Source organism: Lemur catta, chromosome 15 (assembly GCF_020740605.2).
Source record: "Lemur catta isolate mLemCat1 chromosome 15, mLemCat1.pri, whole genome shotgun sequence".
Classification (NCBI taxonomy): domain Eukaryota; kingdom Metazoa; phylum Chordata; class Mammalia; order Primates; family Lemuridae; genus Lemur; species Lemur catta.
Genome location: NC_059142.1, coordinates 12627720 through 12646027, shown reverse-complemented (window position 1 = coordinate 12646027; position 18308 = coordinate 12627720). Strand labels below are relative to the sequence as shown.

Here is an 18308-nt window from a genome sequence, read left to right as displayed (position 1 = left end):
TGCTATGAATTTACACTATGGATATATTTGCAAAAATATGCCAAAGAGATATGCATAAATATGTTCACTGTTGTATAGTATGTCATAGCAAAACCCCAAATGGTTAGCATTTTAAATGTCTATCCATTGGGAAGAGGATAAATTAGCTCCGGTAACTTCATGCAATGGAACACTGAGCAACAGTTAAAAAGAATGAGGAAGACTTGTTGCCTGATATGGGCCAATATCTACAATATATTAAGTGAGAAAAAGTTGGAGAATAGTAAACACAGTCTGATGCTTTTGTACACACACACGCACACACACTAGATTTCAGTGTAGAAGGATTTACAAAAAGCTATTAATCTTTGGGGAGAGGGACTGGCTGGAAAGAGGAAAGCTTTTAATTTCCATTGTGTCTTTCTGTATTCTTTAATTTTTCTAGGGATGGCAGGCATTACTTTTTTTATTGTCAGAAGGATTTTTCTGGGTATTGTGTTATGGGACATTTTGGATTTTCTTTTTTTTTTTTTTTATTGAGACAGTGTCGCTTTGTTGCCCGGGCTAGAGTGAGTGCCGTGGCATCAGCCTAGCTCACAGCAACCTCAAACTCCTGGGCTTAAGCGATCCTACTGCCTCAGCCTCCCGAGTAGCTGGGACTACAGGCATGCGCCACCATGCCCGGCTAATTTTTTTTTTTTAATATATATTTTAGTTGGCCAGATAATTTCTTTCTATTTTTAGTAGAGACAGGGTCTCGCTCTTGCTCAGGCTGGTCTTGAACTCCTGACCTCGAGCGATCCACCCGCCTCGGCTTCCCAGAGTCATTTTGGATTTTCTTTATGCTATTTTCTTTCTTAAAAAATCCTAAGATTTTTAAGCTAAGAATAGGTTTTTCTTTCTTTCTTTTTTTTTTTTTTTGAGACAGGGCTCTGTTGCCCCAGTTGGAGTGCAGTAATGTGATCATAGCTCACTGTCACCTCAAACTCCTGGCTCAAGCAATCCTCCTGCCTCTTCCCTCCTACCCTCCTGAGTAGCTGGGACTACAGGCGTGTGCTACCATGCCCAACTAATTTTTCTATTTTTGTAGAAACAGGGTCTCACTATTGCTCAGGCTGGTCTCAAACTCCTGAGTTCAAGTGATCCTCCTGCCTTGGCCTCCCAGAGTGCTAGGATTACAGGCCTGAGCCACCGTATCCAGCCAAAAGGAGGATATACCGGAAAGATGCCGAGGTACCTCATTCAATCAAAGGATGTGTTGGGCAACCAGCCCATAGAAGGAATCGAGCACAGCTGGGCCTCCAGAATTTCAGGGACCACGTCTGGAATGCTGAAGGCCCTTCCTTGCCTCTACTTGTCTTTGTGTACCAACTGCTTCTCTCTCACTCCACATAAAAGGCAAGGCATGAATATGGCTGCCTCATGCATCTACATTTCTTATCTTGTGGTAGCAGACAGAGACTGCCTTCCTGAGTTCTTGTTTGAGAAAATTTCTAGGGAAGGACTTTCTCTGGCCTGGCTTGGTGTCCTCCCCAAGACCAATCAACTCTGGCCAGAGGGCGGGGTCTGTAAGTACCTGGTAGGTCCCAGGGGGTCATATGACTGGAGAACAGTTCTCAGTAGGAGGCAGGGTGCTGGAAGAAAAAGCACTCATTTCTTCATTTACTCATTCATTTGTTCACTAAATATTTATCAAGCATCTCTTATGTGCCAGGCTGTGCACTATGTGCCTTGAAGGTAAACCAGCAAGGTTTCAGCAATCAGCCTGGGTTCTGGTGAGAGAGGCAGTCTAGAGATTAGCGTCTACTATACCTCCCTGTCCTGGCTCAGCCAAACCTACTTCTCGGGTTCACAAAAGAAAGAGCAGCTCTTTGTGTGGAAGGCAGAGGGGGCCCTCAGCAGGCCAGCCTGGGGATGTCTCCGCCGTGAGGGCACGGATGGCTAAGAAACGGCCGCCTGGCAGCCCGGCCGCTGGGGGCGGCTGCAGCTGTTCCGACTTGCCAGCTAAGAGCCAGTAGGTGAAGGGAGTGGCTTCCTGTCGAGCTGAGATCTTTGGGTCTGGCTTGTGTGTCAAGACGTCCCTAGAAAAGAATTTGTCAGGCGGCCCACTAAGGTTCTGTGGAATTTCCATTACAAAAATACAGAACCCAGGCCTGCCTGACAGGCCTGTGCCTGGACGTCTCAGCCCCTCAGGGGATCCTCACTGTGGGCAAACCAAACCGAGAAAAGATGGTGTCTGGGCTCTGCTCCCAGCACTAGCGGGGGTGGGGGCGGGGGTCGGTTGCACCCACAACTCCGGGGAAGGAGTGCTGGTGTGCTGGCTCTGCAGGAGAATCTCGCGGGATTCACTGGTCTGGGCGAGACCTTCACCCGCAAGTTACATCTCCATCCAGGGGCTCCACAGCTAGGGGCTCTCCTGTAGACTGTGATCCCTGCCTGGGACCAACAGCGATATGTGGGTCTGGGGATCAAGGGATGAGGATTTCTACTCGCTCTATCCCCAACCCCGAACTCCTCTCCTTCATGCAGGTTGTTGGTCCAAATGTAGTTTTGCCCACTGTTGCATTTTGTATGTGGTGGTGGTGGTGGTGGTGGTGGTGGGTGGTGGTAGGTGTGTGCGTGATGGATTGTTTATACATGATGTCCTGATGTGGTTACACTGAGGACTTGGCCCATCATTAGGAGAATGAATGGAAATCACACCTGGGAGAGACTGTACTTAAACTAGAGGACACTGGACTCTGGGTTAGAGTTTTTTTTGAAGGGCCCCTGCCACAATCACTTTTGGAAGCAAGATTTCAAGTTTCAGTCCTGCTGGCGAAGATACAGTGAATTTTCAGCTGTAGCAGTGAGCATGGGATCATGACAGGGTGTTCTGGGAAGTAATTATGTAGGAGGTGGGCTGGGTTGGTAGGGGATGGCAGGCATCCGACATGTGGCCAGTCATAGGGCCTGCCACACCCCACCACCCTTGGGAAATGGAACAATCTCAGGCCAACCCAATGACCCATCAGTGTCTGCACCCCCAGCTTCATGGCATGGGGCAGGTAGTGATGGGAGCAAAGGCGCATTGGCTGCATCTGCAGAGAGAAGCCAAGAAGTCCATTTGGGGCAAAGACCATGGTGAAATAAAGCAGAAATGACACAGTCAAAAGAGGACACACAAATTAGAACAGACATGCCAGTCGGTAGTGAGAGGGGCACAGAGCAGCAGAGACAGGAGAGGTGGGGGTGGCTGGTCCCCAGGGCCGCCCTGGACACTGGCATGTGACAGTCCATGTGGTATCCTCCAGGAGACCTCTCTTTCTTGAAGACAAATCTGAGTGGATCTGATTCCCCTGCCTGTAGCTTCCACGGCTCCTGTGTTCTACTCTTTTCTCAGTTCTGGTGTCACTGGCTGTTTATGTGTCTTCCTTATTAGACGATAACTCCTTTTTTTTTTTGAGGCAGAGTCTCACTCTGTTGTACCGGTTAGAGTGCCGTGGCGTCAGCCTAGCTCACAGCAACCTCAAACTCCTGGGCTCACGCGATCCTCCTGCCTCAGCCTCCCAAGTAGCGGGACTACAGGCATGCGCCACCATGCCCGGCTAATTTTGTCTACATAGATTTTTAGCTGTCCATATAATTTCTTTCTATTTTTAGTAGAGATGGGGTCTCGCTCTTGCTCAGGCTGGTCTCGAACTCCTGAGCTCAAACAATCCGCCCGCCTCGGCCTCCCAGACTGTTAGAATTACAGGTGTGAGCCACTGCACCCGGCCGACGATAACTCGAGGCCTGACTTGTTCACCTCTGTAACCACAGCACCTGGCCTGTGAGGGGAACCTTGTCAGTGCTCATTAATGTTTGAATAAACATTTGTATTTATCACAACTCTTGACCCCTTACCCAGTGGCTGTGGAATCAGCAGCCGTGAAGATTTAAGAGTCAGTCCATGTACCAGCCATGTGCAAGGAGGTGAGCTGGGTCAAAGAGATCCTTTCTGGGAGTCTGAACTGGAAAGCATGAGATGAAAAGGCAGCTGGCGGTGGAAGCAGAGCCTTCAAAGATGTGTGGGAAATGGACAAGGAGCTACATGGACACTCTGGTGTGTGGTGTTCTCACTTGTAACATGGAGGTGATTACGTGGGACATCACAGGTAAAGAGAGGAGACCCCAAACTGCTGGACATGAGTGTTTTGTGAAGTGTAAAATGAACACAGGTGTACACGATCAATATAGTTGCTTGATAAGGCTAATGCATTATTGCCAATCTACTTGTGTGACCTTGGACTTCGACCTTAGGGTCCTCTTTCATGCATTCAGGACAAGGATAATTGCTTTGCTGGATTGGTGTGAGGAAGTGAAGCATAAGGCATAAAAAGTGCTTAGTCCAGCCTCTCCTGCCCTATGAGTAACACCTGGGTAGCTTCCTAAAAATACAGATTCTAGTCTGAGCAACACAGACCCTGTCTCTACAAAAAGTAGAAAAATTAGCCTGGCATTGTGGTTCACGCATGCAGTTCCAGCTACTTGGGAGGCAAAGGCAGGAGGATTGCTTGAACCTGGGAGTTTGACGTTACAGTGAGCTATGATCATGCCACTGCACTCTAGCCCAGGTGACAGAGCAAGACCCTGTCTCCAACATAAAAAACAAACAAAAAAAACAACCAGATTCCTAGCACTCCATCTCTCTAAATCAGGATTCTTTGGGGATGGAGCCTAGGAATCTCCATTTTAAATAAGCACTCCAGGTGATTGATTAGAGTGATTCAAGAAGACTTTGAGAAACACTGAAAGGATCAATTAAGGGGGGGGAGGATGTGTTTTCTGCGGTGGGGTGGGGAAGATAGTACTTTTATATGTGGCCACAAGGTGGCAGCAGGGAGTGGCAAGGAGAAACAAGTCTGCCAGGTGTACACACCCAGAGGGGCCTACAGGCAGACGTGGGGATCAGGTTGTGTGGAAGGAGGTGGGCCCTGTATTGAGCGTGGTCTCATTTGCCAGGCGGAGTCTGTGTTACTGCAGGCTAATCCCCTGTGGCCACCTGTCTTATTCCCAGGTCTTTACAGAGACTGCTTCTTGCCAAACTCTGCGGACAGGAACTTGACAGGAACGGCGTTACTGTGACTTTGGCCGGGCTGTGGGTGGTGACAGTGTGTGTTCCACATGGGTGAGTATGGGAGGCAAGGGTTGTGTCACATCCCCAGATATGTTCACCGGGCAAAGCCATTTCCACAGGCAGCTTACTCAAAGGACACCAGTGCATGTTGAAAGCAGCGTCCCCATTCCCCACTGCCGGCCTTGTGGTTCCAGGTGCTATTCAAAGGCCTGCTTTTCTCACGAGGATCAGGTCTGTGGCTGGGGAGCTGGCTGAAGCCCAGGCAAAGGATGCTGGGATGCGGTGGGGGCAGGGGACAGGGAACTCAGGATAGGGCAGCTGCCTCTGGAAGCAGCCAAAATGTCCCCAGTTGCAGCGGAGGTGGGTAGAGGATTAGGTGACAGTCCTCTAACCCAGCCCGGAACTAACACCCTCCTCCCCCTCACACATGCACCCTGGCCTGCCCCTCCAAGCCTGCCAAAGCTCAGAATAACCCTGAGAACCAGACAGCAGGATGGTGGGGGTTCTGCCTGCTGCCCTGCTTCTCTTGGGGCTCCTTGGTATGGACAGGGGTCAGGGGAAGCAAGTGGACACACAGACACTGACATAAGGGGACAAGGAGAGCAAAGACACAGACCAAGGCGTAGTCTGGGACAAGATATTTGGTCCCCAGGAGCAATATCGTGGGTTCAGGAGACAGACACAGAAAAATACGAAGCCTCAGAGACCTGTGCAGTCCCAGAGGAGGGGTGCTCCAGCCTCTTCAGCTCCAGTGTCCCTTCCTTCCTGATCCTATCCCAGGCAGCGGCGTGGGGAAGAATGAGGAGTTGCCTCTTTATCACCATCTCTTCGACAACTATGACCCAGAAAGCAGGCCAGTGAGGGAGCCTGAGGATACTGTCACTGTCAGCCTCAAGGTCACCCTGACGAACCTCATCTCACTGGTAAGATCTCCCACCCTCACCCCAAGCCTAAAATCCCACTTCTGGCCCTAACCACTGAGCTCTGTCCTAAAGCTCACTTCTCGCGGTGAAATCCCACTTCAATCATCCCCATCTCCCCTCTGCAGAATGAGAAAGAGGAGACTCTCACGACTAGCGTCTGGATTGGAATCGTGAGTCAAAGCTGGGGAACACTGTGAGGTCTCACCCAGGGGACCCCTTTCCCCCAAACTTCTCCCGAGCAGCATCAGGCGGGAGATGCAGGGCATCACATCCTTCCATCCCCCACCCCTTAGGATTGGCAAGATTACCGACTCAACTACAGCAAGGAAGACTTTGGGGGCGTACAAACCCTGCGGGTCCCTCCAGAACTCGTATGGCTACCGGAGATTGTGCTGGAAAACAAGTAAGGACCAGGCTGGACGCCAGGCTGGAGGGAAGCCAGCCTGGGGTGCTGGGCTGGACTCGGCTGAGGCAGGGGGTGCTTGGAAGAGGTACGGACCTGTGCAAAAGCTCGGTTTCCCTGAGCCCACAGTATTGATGGCCAGTTCGACGTGGCCTACTACACCAACGTGCTGGTCTATGAGGGAGGCTTCGTGACCTGGTTACCCCCGGCCATCTACCGCAGTACCTGCACCGTGGAGGTCACCTACTTCCCCTTCGACTGGCAGAACTGCTCGCTCATTTTCCGGTGGGAAGAGTTACCCAGAGGCCTGGACGATTATGGGAGGCACCCGGGACAGGGGCGGGGCCAGATGGGAAAGTGGCATGGCTGGGGCGGGGCTTTGTGCTGGAGGCGGAGCCAGGCCTTGGAATGGGGTGGGGTCCAAGCAGGGGTGGAAAGAGGCGTGCAGGCTGTGCCTGGGTAAAGGCGTGGAGCCTTATTACTCGGCAAGGTCTACGCTTCCAGGGCTGGGCTTGAGGCTGGGGCCCAGGTCCGAGCTTCTGGGGTGGGGGCCCGGGCCCCGGCTCCGCAGCTCTCAGACGTACAATGCCAAAGAGGTGGAGTTCACCTTTGCCGTGGACGACAACGGAGAGCCCGTCAACAAGATCGATATCGACACTGCGGCCTTTACTGGTGAAGCCCCTTGCTGCTCCTAAAGACCCGCTTCTAGATGGGGTCCAGAGAGGGGAATTTCAGAGTGGGGTAGCTCCAGACCAACGATACGGGGATTGACTTTGGCAACCGGGCTTTTAGCTTGCCCCTCTCCCGAAATCATTCTCGACTGTCACTCTAGTTCTCCCTTCTCGCTGGAGGTTTTTCCATACCCTCCCCAGGAATGCCCTTTTCTGCCCCCATCTTATGGCTCGTGGCCCAGGCAGTCTACCCTGGCCCAGACTGCGGCATCCTCCCGCTCCGCCCAGAGTTACAGGTTTCTGCGGTCAGGTGTGCGGCCAGAAAGCAGCGCAGGGCACCCAGCCTCCGGAGCGCGCCGACCGCACTTGCCTCTTCCCTCCCGCAGAGAACGGCGAGTGGGCCATCGACTTCTGCCCCGGGGTGATCCGCCACCACGACGGTAGCTCTGCAGACAGCCCTGGGGAAACCGACGTCATCTACACGCTCATCATCCGCCGCAAGCCTCTCTTCTACATCATTAACATCATTGTGCCCTGCGTGCTCATCTCGGGCCTGGTGCTGCTCGCCTACTTCCTGCCGGCGCAGGGTAAGGAGTCGCCCCGACCCTAAATCCGTCTCATTCCCGGAGGCGGGCCCGCTCTCACTGGGCGCTCCCTCCAGCCGGCGGCCAGAAATGCACTGTCTCCATCAACGTCCTGCTCGCCCAGACCGTCTTCTTGTTCCTAATAGCCCAGAAAATCCCAGAGACGTCTCTGAGCGTGCCGCTGCTGGGCAGGTGAGGGCGGACTGGGTCCCGGCTGTCACACCGGGGGCGTGGCCAATGTGAGGGCGGGGCCAAAAGGGGGTGCCGGCGTAGGGCCGCCGCCAAAACCAAGCGACTCTAGGAGCAGCTTTGGCTGTCTCGTCCCCTCCTGGGCTTTATTTGGACGCGGGGTGGGGCTGGGATGGTGCGGGATCTTCCGGTCCCCCGTCCTCCGCGCTGTTGCTGGACGCCACCCTGAGGTCTCTCGAGTATCTCTGTTGGGGGGCGGTCCGGCTCAGTGCCTCCCAGCCTCGCTGCCTCTGGCCCCCCAACTCACCCCCACCCTGAACTCACCAGTTCCCGGGGGATAAGGAGGCCCAGCTGCCGTCGCCACTGTGGCAGGAATGAGGCAGAGCCCTGCAGGCCCCATCCACACAGGCACAGCCTCACCCCCTGGACGAGGAGCCGGGCGCTGGCGCCCGCCAAAGCCCCGGCGTGCAGAGCCCCCTGCCTGGCGGCCTGGGCTACGCGGGCCAGCGCTCTACCCGGATCCCCGGCGTCTGGGGCTGGGCCCGGGGTGCCGTAGTCGCCGTCCAGGCGCCGCGCCTCTTGCTGCAGCCACAGGGCTGAGATCTGCATTGCGGGTATAGGGGTTAGTGGAAGTTCGGAGGTTCCTGCTCCCGCTGCCCTAGCCCCCCTCCTGGACTCCTTCTGTCCACCCACCTCTAATAAGGTGGCGCCAAAGCTCACGATGCCGGCCGCGGCTTCTCTTAGCACCAGCCCCAGGGTGGGCTTCGGGTCGGGCAACTTCCCCGGCTCCTTCGGCTGCTGGGGCTCCAGGGACCTCAGCTCTCCGAACCTCTGCTCCAGATACTCATGGGCTGCGGCCACAGACAGTTCCAGGGAAGACAGGAGCGGGGGCTGGAGAGCCACCTGGAGGAGGAGCAGGGGCAGTGGAGTCATCAGGTCATAGGGCAGGGGTCACGGAGAGGGAGGAGGAGGAGGAGCGCTGGAGACCTACCCAGAGGGTCTCGAGGTGCCGCCCTTGGGCGGTGCCGTTGGCAGAGTCTCACCTCCGTGGAGCTGTGGAAGTGGTAGACCCACAGCAGGGTGTCCAGGGAGCTGGGGGTCCCCTTCATGGCCGCCATAGGTGGTAGGAGGGGCAGAAAGGCCGGGGACACGTCTGGCCTCTCCGAGGGTGCGCAGCTGGGGGGCGACCCCAGCCCAGGCGGAGAGAAGGTGTCTGTGAGCGCAGGCGACGGGCGGCGCCCTCCATGGTGGGGGGAGTGGGCAGCTGTGACGCCACGCATTTGGGGCTCCGCAGGTACCTTATTTTCGTCATGGTGGTTGCCACGCTCATTGTCATGAATTGCGTCATCGTGCTCAACATGTCTCTGCGGACGCCCACCACTCACACCATGTCCTCGCGGCTGCGCCACGTAAGTGCGGGGCGGGGCGGGGCGGCCCTGGGGTGGGGGCGGGGCTCCGAGTTAATCCCCGCCCCCGCCCCAGGTTTTCCTGGAGCTGCTGCCGCGCCTCCTGGGCTCCGGGTCGCCCCCCGAGGGCCCCCGGGCCGCCTCGCCCCCAAGGCGGGCGTCATCAGTGGGTTTATTGCTCCGCGCGGAGGAGCTGATACTGAAAAAGCCGCGGAGCGAGCTCGTGTTTGAGGGGCAGAGACACCGGCACGGGACCCGGACCGGTGAGCGCAGTGGACCCGACAGGCCAACAGGGGCACCTGCAGCGGGGCAGGCTCCGAATGACCCATCCCCGGTTTTGCCCCTGCCAGCTGCCCTCTGCCAGAGTCTGGGCGCCGCTGCCCCAGAGATCCGCTGCTGTGTGGATGCCGTGAACTTCGTGGCCGAGAGCATGCGAGACCAGGAGGCCGCCGGCGAGGTGGGGCACTGCAGAGGCCCCCCACTCTCTCCTGGGCCTGCCGCTGGCTCTTGCAGCTGCCGTTTTGCGGACTCAGTTTGTGCCATCCCTTCCCCAGGAGGTGTCCGACTGGGTGCGCATGGGGAAGGCCCTGGACAACATCTGCTTCTGGGCCGCTCTGGTGCTATTCAGCGTGGGCTCCAGCCTCATCTTCCTTGGGGGCTACTTCAACCAAGTGCCGGATCTCCCCTACCCACCCTGTATCCAGCCTGAGCCCGCACCAACTTCAATTTCTCCACCCAATTCCGGTAGGAAATAGATTCTGAAAAAAGCTGCTGCCACCACTGTATTATGGTCCTTTCCCACTGCTGATAAATCTGTATGTTGTGAACTTCCCAAGAGCAATGGTGTGTGCTCATGTGCATAGCTCTGGCCCTAGGCCAGGGGTCAACAGGAGAGGGCAGAGGATGCAGGTGGGCTCTTGGGTAACAATCCTCTGGAAAGCAAGGATTGCCCTCCTCAGGCACAGCCCCAGCCCCAGGTGACTCTGGAGCCTGTGAGCGTCTAAGCTACTTTGTCCCTTTGATAGCCAGAGAGGATAGACCTCTGCAGGGCTTGCACATAGGGAGGCTGGAGCCAGGAAGCCCTGTCGTTCTCAGGCCTGGCCCTGTTGGAGTGAGGGGCCCAAATACCCTCCGTGCAGGTGGTCTTCAGGCCCAAAGGTTTGGGACTGAGGATGCCCTGGCGCTCCCGCAGTCATTTCTTCTAGGTTTTCTTGGCCCAGCACTGCCCACCCCACTCCACCCCCGCAAGACTCACTCATTGCAGATCCCACCCTACCTGCCCCTTTCATCCTGACTCTGCAGGCTGTCTAGCATCCAGGACTGTGAGAGAAAACAATAAAATGGGGTCCGAAAGGGTAGGAGCTGGTTGAATTGTCTTTATTAACAAACGGGAAATCCAAGGCCACTACATTGAGGAGGGGTGAGGGAGGAAAGGAAAGGGCTACTTGCTGCTCACACTATATACAGATGCAAGCAAGAAGGGGTGGAGGGCGAGCGTCTTGCTCCCTCACTCCACCAAGGAAGGGCAGAGGCAAAGAGGAGGGGAGGAGGTTGGAAAGGGGGGAATGTTTTGGCTGGCGGGGTCCCCCCTCCATTCCCTGGGGTTTAGGGGGAGGGGAATCATTAAAGTGCTTTCAGAAAATGAAGAAATGGTCCCTGCCCCTGGAGTGGCTGGTGACCCCCCAAAAACCTAGGGCCCAGTGACCCCCCCCAGGGTCTGGTACATTCAAGGGGGGAGCCGGCTCCCCTGACGTGCAAATAAAGGGGTCCAGGGCCCTGCCCAGTCAGCAGCAGTGGGGTAAGGGGTCCAAGCCCCAGCACTCTCCTCTGAAGTGGAGAAAAGTGGGGGAGGGGCGAGGCCCACTCAATTCCTGGTAAGGGGAAGCCGTGTCCCTCCCCAGAAGTTGGGGACAGGCACAGTTTTGGGGAGAGAACATGTTGGGGAGAGAGGATGGTCACGTGATCACAAAAGCATCAGGGGTCAGAGGTCACGTTCCCAGCAGGCTCCAGTGAATCAAACCAGTAAAAGCAAAAGCCCAGGGAGGGGAGAGAGGGGCGGCCTGGGAAGTCTGGCTGTAGGGGGAGAGCTGGGTCCAGTGTGGGACAGCCCCAGCCCAGGGCCCGTCACCAGTTCATGATGCAGTTACGGTTCAGAGTCATGAAGTAAACTTGGCTGCTGCCCCCAGAGCGGACCGAGGCAAAAAACACCTGGGTAGGGTGTGAGAAGAAGTCACTGAGTGTTGGAATCTCAATTAACTGGGAGAGGGAAGTTGGGACAGAGGGAGTAGGGGACAGAGAGAGACAAACTGTAGAATGACTCTCAGAGTGCCTGCCTCACCCCTGTGCAAGGCTGAAATGTTGGGGAAGAGGGGACACTACCAGACCCTCGGGGTGAAGGCATCTGCAGAGTTCTCAGAAACTGAAGGCAGGGAAGGGCAGGGTGGGGACTGCACACCGCACCCCCAGGGCGCCCCCTTTCTGGAAGATACCACCACCATGCCCTCGCCCAGAACCCTGCCCAGGGGCCTCGGGTCATAGGAGCCAGCACAGCACAGGGGTCCTTTCAAGAGGGAAAGAGCCTCCCACCTTGTCATTCCGCTCACACAGGAACTTGAGCCTCTGGGCTCGTTTGTGCATGAAGACCCCGTCCAGGTGGCCTGTCTCCACAGAGCGGATCTCAATGGCTTTCTCACCCCAGCCCATTATCTGGTTGGAGCAGATGTAGGCTGTGGGGAGAAGGCAGTTGGGGGCTGAGTGGCTGCAGCCCGGCCCCTCTCCCAGGATGCGCTCCCGGGCCCCCTCAGGGGCACGTGGCTCCGAGCGCGGCACCTCACTCACCCACAGAGGTGGGCATCTCTCCCCACTGCAGCACCACGTCTTTGATGATCCGCCCATACGTGTTGACGTAGACGCCCTCGTCCTCGTAGCACAGCAGCATCTCCATGCCGTCGGTGTTGGGGAGGAAGATGATGGCATGGGGCGTGATCTGGCTCTGGATCTGGGGAGAAGGTGTGCTGAAGTCCCCTCATCTGGTGCCCAGACTGGTTGGTCCCACCCTCCTGCAGCCCTGCCCTGCTCACATGCACAGGGATGTAGATGTCATAGCTGTTCCCCGAGTCAACATCCACTGCGTGAAAGCCAGCGCTGGAGCCGTAGATGACCTTGAGCCGCTGCCCCTCCTCTACCGTCAGGTCGACCAGCAGAGGGCGGTGAGGGAGGTCAGCAAAGGACTGCGGAGGAGAGGAGGGCTCAGCGGGGACGGGGAGAGGAGCTGAACCTTGGGGCAGGGCTGGCGGGCGAAGGCTGGGATTACCTTGAAGGCCATGAATTTGTGGTAGGGTTTGGGGGCCCAGGCGTAGACCTCCACAGAGTTCTTCAGGGCAATGACCAGGAACTTAATACGCTCATATTTCACTGGGGACAGGAGAGAAGAGGGATGCGAAGGCTGCCCTTCTCGGCTGCCAGCCCCTCCTGATGGTCGTCACCACACCGCCCCGTCCCAGGCCCCAAGTCTCTGGCTTCAAGGCTTTCTTAGCCATCCGGCCCAGGACTGGTTTCTGTCTTCTAATGAACAAGCAAGCACCGGCCACCCTGTTGTGGCGTCCTCACCGACTCGGTAGTGCCCGCAGCCCTCCATGTCCCCCACGGTGGTCCAGCCCTGCTTCTTCTCCACTTCTGGGTCATTATGCAGAATCTTGTTCCGAAGCCAGGACAGGTAATACACCCGCAGTTTGTTCCTTTTCCCTGAGGGACAGACAGACAGACACACACTCTCATCTTCATCAGAGGCCCAGCTGCTGCCTTCCCACCATCCTCTGTCCGCATACCGCAAGGGGTGAGAAAGGGCGGCCCCCCACCGCCGAGCTCCTGGACCAAGGCTGCCCTCCTCCCGGGGCGGGGGGGACGGTGACACAATGCCAAGGAGCTGAGCCCCTCCCTGCCCGCCAGGCTCTGCTCGCGTACCTGAGATGGTGATGAGCAGGTTGAGCCCCTCCAGCACATCCATTTGCTGGAAGCGTCGCCGCCCGATGAGTCCGTACACCTTGCCCTGCCCGCTCCGGTCCAGCAGCATCAGCCCATTCTCCGTGCCCACCAGCAGGTTGACCCCTGCAACAGGAGCCCTTTGGCAGGTCAGAGGCCAAGCTAGGCCCTCACCTGACCAGGAGGATGGGAGTGCACCAGACCCCTCTCAGCTGTCCCAGCCCCAGCTTACCCCAAAGGGCTGCACAGAGGATCTCGGAATTGAATCGCTTCTTGTACTTGCGAATCTCAGGGGTTTCACTGTGGGCCCGGGTGTTGGTGGGGTTCACATTGACCACAGAGCCCTTCCTCACGTCGTACTGTAGCTGATCGAGCCGAGTACCCTCTCCACCCACTAGGGCTGCCAGGAGGAAGAAGAGGAGGGAGGATGGGCTACAGCCCTCTAACCCCTGTCTCTCTTTATCCCCATCCCCCTCCATCTGACCTGGGATCCGAGTAGTCTCAGAACACTCAGAAGAGAGGGGAAAGACTAGAGGACAGAGGTGCAAGGAAGATACAACAAAGCACTGGACTCCCCGTTAAAGGCCTGGCTCAAGTCCTAGTTCTGTCACTTATTAGTTTTGAATCTTTTCCCAGGTCCCTTAGCTTCTCTGAGCATTTTTCCTCTTTTGCTGAGGGATCTCAGAAGCTCGTCCTTGCCTCTGTGCCAGGGCAGGTGCAAAGGCCCACAGGAGAGGGGCTGTGCCTGCACTTTGTAAAGCTGCGTACTCAGAGAACCACTTGCTCCCCCTCTAGGCCGCCTCTGGACCCCAGCCTCACAGCACATCTGTCCTCCCATCCTCACCTGTGATGGGGATGGTGTCCCCACTGCCTCCGGGCTGGTAGATCCCTAGATCCACAAACATGGTGAACGAGCTCTTGCCAGGGGCCTTTACTAGCCCACGGGACTGGTACTGTAGGGAGGGCAGTGGTCAGGCAAACCAGCGCGACCCCAGCCTGCGGCCCTGCCCTGCCCTGCTCTTGTCCCCAGGCCCCAGCTCCCCTGGCCATGCAGCTCAAGGTGCTCTGTTGCACCCATCACAGGAACCCAGCACCCCGATCTCCTGCACAGTGCTGGGCTCTTCTCTCCCCACGGATCTGCATCCAGCCCACTTACATCGCCGCCTCCATCCTTTGAGGGAGGGCTTTGACCTTTGTTGTTCTCGGTGGGCGAGTGGCTGGGCTGGACCACGTCAGGCAGGTTTGGGTAACCGTTGCTGTCAGCATGCAGCAGGCTCCGCTCCTCTTCAGGGGTCTACAGGACAGAGGGAAGGGTCAGCGCTGGGGCTGAGGAGGGCACACAGCAGGCACGGGGCATGGTGGGAGAGGCCCACTCACGCGCTGGACCACCATGGTGCCACCCCCATATGGGGGCTGGGTCCCGGGGATCTCCTCGACGTCGTGGACCACCATGGTGCTGACGCTGTCTGTGTCGCCATCGCTGCTGTGGGAGAGAGGAAGGTGGGGCCCCTCTAAGTCCTGCCTGCCACACGAGTGCCACAGGAGGCAGATGACAGCCAGAGACCTGCTCAGCCCTCACCGAACAGCCCCGCTCTGCTCCACTGTGAGGTGTGCCCTGCATGGGGCATGGGCCAGGCTGGCACGGGGCAGAGAGGCACCTGAAAGGGCGTACTCCACAACAGGATGGCGGAGAGAAAGGACACCAGCACCCTCACCCCATTCTCTGGAGAATCGGAGCTACTTTCCTTCAGACTTGCCCACGGCCCTGTCCCCTCCTTCTCTGCCCACATCCCTCCTCTCACTAGGCCTCTGAGCAGGAGGGCCCCGCCCCCAGGATGCCCCCATACCGGCCCCCAGGGGTGTCTCTGCTCCCCTCTGATGGCTCGCCATCGCCTTCCTCCTCCTCCTCTTCGCTGCTCTCTACTTCCTCACTGGACGATGAGTAGTCCATGGCCTTCTTGGGAGGCCGGGGGGCCTCATCCAGGGTCCGCTCTTTCAGCAACACGAAATCCTGCAGGGGAGGAGATGCGTGAGGGGAGAGCAGAAGGTGGGCTCAGGCGGGGGTGGTACAAAGGAGGAGAGGAGACCGGGCAGGGCAGCAGGAGAGGGCTCCCACAAGCAGGCCCCACCTCACTAACCTCACCGATCGCTCGCTTATAGCTCTGGCAGGGGCCGCAGGGCAAGAAAGGCAGCCGGAGAGGCAGGAGAGAGGTTGGAGAGGTTAGTGGTGTGAGCAGTGCCAGCCCCGCCAGCCCCATGGTCCTCAGCAGATTAGTGGGGGCCCTGCCCCTGCCTCCCAGGGGCTCTAGAGGCTCCAGGTTCTGCCCCTAAGCCCTGAACCAGCATAATGCAGGGCCACGCCTGCCATCAGGTGACTCACTGCGGGCCGGCCTGGCCGTGAGCGGTGGTCATCAGGCTTGGCTTTGTTCCCAGGGGAGAGCACTGGGGAGCTGTCCAGTTTGGAGGAGGCTGGACAAAGTACGGAGGGAGAAGGGAGGTCACCGCTACCTGGACAGGGGATGGTCTCAAGCCCACACTTGAGTTGACCCTCCCTTGGTCCTGAATCCCAGAGCTCAGTGCCATGTTCCATGCCCTCCCAGGTCCTCCCTGGCCCTGCACCTGCAGGGTGCAGGTCCTAGTCCAAAGCCACCAAAGGCAGGGTCCATCCTGATCAAGACCGTGGCCAGGCCCAGAGCTGGCTGCCCCAGCCCTGGCTCACGTACCTCCCACACGGTTTCGCTCCAGCGAGCCAGCCTGGGGGAGGTGGCCGTGAGAGGCTGGGAGGACGCTGTCCGAGCGCTCCCAGCCAGGGTCACTCCTCCGGAGGTCGGGGTTACTGTGGGGGGGCAAAGCCAGGGTTAGGGAACAGGTGCTCCCCTCCCAGGGGCATCACACTGCACTGCAGAAGGAGCCATCACCAGGGGAAGCAGGTGGCAGAGTGAGAGGTGGGCGTGAGTGGGGGATACCCCATTACCTAGAGGCGTTGGGCGGGCCAGGGGGCTGAGCAGGGGGCCCTGGAGGCTTGGGGGTGCCCCGCTCTGCCCGCCTTTGCAGATAGATTTGCCAGGCGGAGTTGCTGCGAGGTCTGTGGAGGGAGCACAGGGATGCCGGGGGGCGGGGAGGGGGCTGCGGTGATTGGGTTGGGGCCTGCCCACCCCTAAGTGGGTAACCTGGTACAGTTCCCCATACCCCACCAGACTCCCTAGGCTGCCCCTAGACCCCACCCAGGCGTTACCTTGCCCGGACAGCCTGGGCTGGCCGGGACCCTCCGGCCCCACTGGTGTTAAGGGCAGTGGCGATAGATGAGGTCCTCTGAGGTACCTGAGGAGAGGAGGGGAGAGAGAGGTCGGCGTGCCATGTGCTGGCATTGTGCTGGGCAGTCCCCCCAACCATCGTTATGGATGAGCAAACTGAGGTTCAGGGAAGTTAATGAACACGTCGGAAGCCACGAAGCTGGGAAATGGCAGAGCTGGGACCCTAACCCAGAAAGCCTGCCCCGTAGTGCTCCTGAGACACCCTGGGCATTCTTCCATCCCCATACTCCCCATGGGGATCTGTGCTCCTCCCATCCGCTGCCGGCCAACCCCTGCAGGGCAGGCACTGTGCAGACGCCTTAGCTTTTTCCTCCTTTCCCACTCTGAATGCTGTCTCCACCTTCCCTGCCCCTCCACTCTCCCTCCTTGTCCTCCTGTTACTATTTCTGTCCTTACCTTGGGTGGGGCCTCATTGTCTGGCCGGACCCAGGCTGGGGCGTTCGGGCTGGGGCCAGGCCCTTCAGAGGTGGGGTCTGAATTCTGGCGGATGACAGCTCCCCGGGCACTGGGCGTGGCAGTGGGTGTGGGGATGGCAGGATCAGGGTCGTGGGAGGCTGGGAAGGCAGCCAGGTTTCGGGTGGGCTGGTCCTGCAGGGACTGGGATCGGGGTACAGGTGCTGCATATGGCTTCAGTGGGACCCGGTGTGCTACCAGGCTCTGCAGGGAAAGACCAGGGAGGGTGGGCTGCCCGCTCCGTGGCACATCCCCACCTGCAAGTCGGGGTGTGGACTGGGAAGGAGAATTACTTGCCCCTTCCTCCATCCAAGGACAAGGGATTCCTAAAGCCCAAGAACAGGTAGGACGAAAGAACAAACACATGCAGCAGCAAGCAGGTGACTATCTCTGCCCAGGTATCCTGTGGTCCCTGATCCTGGCTAAGAACTGAGTGAAGGTGTGTGTGTACATGGACGCACACCTGTACCTGTGCTTTGAGGGAAACTCCCTGTGTCTGCGAGTTAAGACGGGAATGCGGAGACACTCACCTTGTGCGGTCCCTCCTGGGGCTCCACCGGCCTCTGCATAGGAGGAGTTTGGGAAAGAGGTCCTGGGGGGCCAGGGGAGGCTTGGGGGATGGAGGGCTCAGGCCCTGTGCTGCTTGGCTTGGTCTTGGCCAAGGGAGAGTTCTGCTGCTTGTTCATCCTCGTTCTCTCTTCTACCTGTGATGTGAAGGGATGCCAAGCAGGCCAGCTCTTGCCTCCCTGTTCTTAGCATTTAGGTCCCCACCTGCCCCAACCACGCCGGCCCTGCAGCCTGTGCTGTGCGCTGCTTTCCCCTTCTCGGTGCCTGCTACTGTGGCACAATCGCTTCTTGCAACTCTCTGAGACTCAGGCAGTGGACTGGGAAGATGGAGTGTTAGGAGGCGAAGGAGGCAGTGAGTACCTCTCGGGCCCAGGCTGGCTTGTCGGCGGGATTAATGCCCCGACCATAATGATACAGGGGCTTCCTATCCCCAGGCAGGATCTGCTGCTGCTGCTGTTTCTGAAGCTGCTGCTGCTGCTGCTGCTGCTGCAGGGACTTGAGGTAGGCATGCTCCTGCTGCAGTTGCCTCTGCAGACGCTCTGACTGCCGCTGCTCCTCCAGCTGCTTCCGCTTGTATTCCTGGGCCCAAGGGTAGGGAGAGAGGGTTCAGCAGGGTGTGGCCCTGGGAGTCAGAGCAGGCATGCCCTTTCTTTTCTCCAACTGCCTAGAGAGATGTCTTCCCTTGATGGGCTTGGGTGAATCCCTTCCCTTGACGTGTTCCCATCCCATTCCAGCAAAGC

At 57.9% G+C, this 18308-nt stretch overlaps 3 protein-coding genes across 18 annotated transcripts in view; 1 reads left to right on the top strand and 2 right to left on the bottom strand.

Annotated features, from left to right (window-relative positions):
• The first annotated feature begins 1108 nt into the window (after positions 1–1108).
• On the top strand, positions 1109–10589 carry CHRNE (cholinergic receptor nicotinic epsilon subunit). The gene is made up of 13 exons (XM_045527118.1): positions 1109–1212; positions 5018–5128; positions 5858–6000; positions 6126–6170; positions 6294–6403; positions 6533–6688; positions 6975–7075; positions 7461–7661; positions 7736–7850; positions 9142–9256; positions 9330–9516; positions 9604–9710; positions 9808–10589. The coding sequence occupies exons 2-13, from the start codon at positions 5125–5127 to the stop codon at positions 10006–10008; spliced, it is 1485 nt and encodes a 494-aa protein (XP_045383074.1). The 5' UTR covers positions 1109–1212; positions 5018–5124; the 3' UTR covers positions 10009–10589.
• On the bottom strand, positions 7053–9250 carry C15H17orf107 (chromosome 15 C17orf107 homolog). 3 transcript variants are annotated; one of them, XM_045527116.1, is made up of 4 exons: positions 8891–9250; positions 8541–8750; positions 8172–8450; positions 7053–8092 (listed from the first exon to the last, which is right to left on the bottom strand). In XM_045527116.1, exons 1-4 carry the CDS (start codon positions 9125–9127, stop codon positions 7994–7996), a joined length of 825 nt encoding a protein of 274 aa, XP_045383072.1. In that variant the 5' UTR covers positions 9128–9250; the 3' UTR covers positions 7053–7993. The 3 variants fall into 3 exon arrangements, with proteins under 3 accessions (XP_045383072.1, XP_045383071.1, XP_045383073.1); XM_045527115.1 differs by having other exon boundaries at positions 8172–8750; XM_045527117.1 differs by having other exon boundaries at positions 8021–8450.
• A 20-nt stretch (positions 10590–10609) lies between the features above and the next one.
• The window catches only part of MINK1 (misshapen like kinase 1), a 52221-nt gene continuing 44522 nt past the window's right edge, over positions 10610–18308 (bottom strand). For 2 of the 14 annotated variants that reach the window (XM_045527099.1, XM_045527106.1), the window contains 20 exons: positions 17929–18147; positions 17532–17705; positions 16945–17205; positions 16470–16555; positions 16209–16319; positions 15958–16070; positions 15615–15703; positions 15373–15396; positions 15082–15245; positions 14612–14717; positions 14391–14528; positions 14079–14187; positions 13467–13634; positions 13217–13360; positions 12863–12997; positions 12567–12667; positions 12334–12483; positions 12092–12251; positions 11840–11979; positions 10610–11461 (listed from right to left, as the gene is read on the bottom strand). In XM_045527099.1, coding sequence (XP_045383055.1) covers positions 11378–11461; positions 11840–11979; positions 12092–12251; positions 12334–12483; positions 12567–12667; positions 12863–12997; positions 13217–13360; positions 13467–13634; positions 14079–14187; positions 14391–14528; positions 14612–14717; positions 15082–15245; positions 15373–15396; positions 15615–15703; positions 15958–16070; positions 16209–16319; positions 16470–16555; positions 16945–17205; positions 17532–17705; positions 17929–18147 — 2676 coding nt within the window. In that variant the 3' untranslated portion in view covers positions 10610–11377. The remainder of the gene's footprint in view (positions 11462–11839; positions 11980–12091; positions 12252–12333; positions 12484–12566; positions 12668–12862; positions 12998–13216; positions 13361–13466; positions 13635–14078; positions 14188–14390; positions 14529–14611; positions 14718–15081; positions 15246–15372; positions 15397–15614; positions 15704–15957; positions 16071–16208; positions 16320–16469; positions 16556–16944; positions 17206–17531; positions 17706–17928; positions 18148–18308) is intronic. The other 12 variants (XM_045527101.1, XM_045527107.1, XM_045527108.1 and 9 more) reach the window with 7 other exon arrangements.

Excerpts from the sequence above, each read along its gene's own strand:
- CHRNE (XM_045527118.1), top strand. Across the intron at positions 6,001-6,125 it reads TGACGAACCTCATCTCACTG|AATGAGAAAGAGGAGACTCT; the intron begins GTAAGATCTCCC and ends TCCCCTCTGCAG. Across the intron at positions 9,517-9,603 it reads CCGGCACGGGACCCGGACCG|CTGCCCTCTGCCAGAGTCTG; the intron begins GTGAGCGCAGTG and ends TGCCCCTGCCAG.
- C15H17orf107 (XM_045527115.1), bottom strand. The coding sequence starts at position 9,127 with ATGCGTGGCGTCACAGCTGCCCACTCCCCCCACCATGGAGGGCGCCGC. Across the intron at positions 8,751-8,890 it reads ACTTCCACAGCTCCACGGAG|GTGGCTCTCCAGCCCCCGCT; the intron begins GTGAGACTCTGC and ends CTCCTCCTCCAG. Across the intron at positions 8,093-8,171 it reads TCCTTATCCCCCGGGAACTG|AGATACTCGAGAGACCTCAG; the intron begins GTGAGTTCAGGG and ends GCCCCCCAACAG.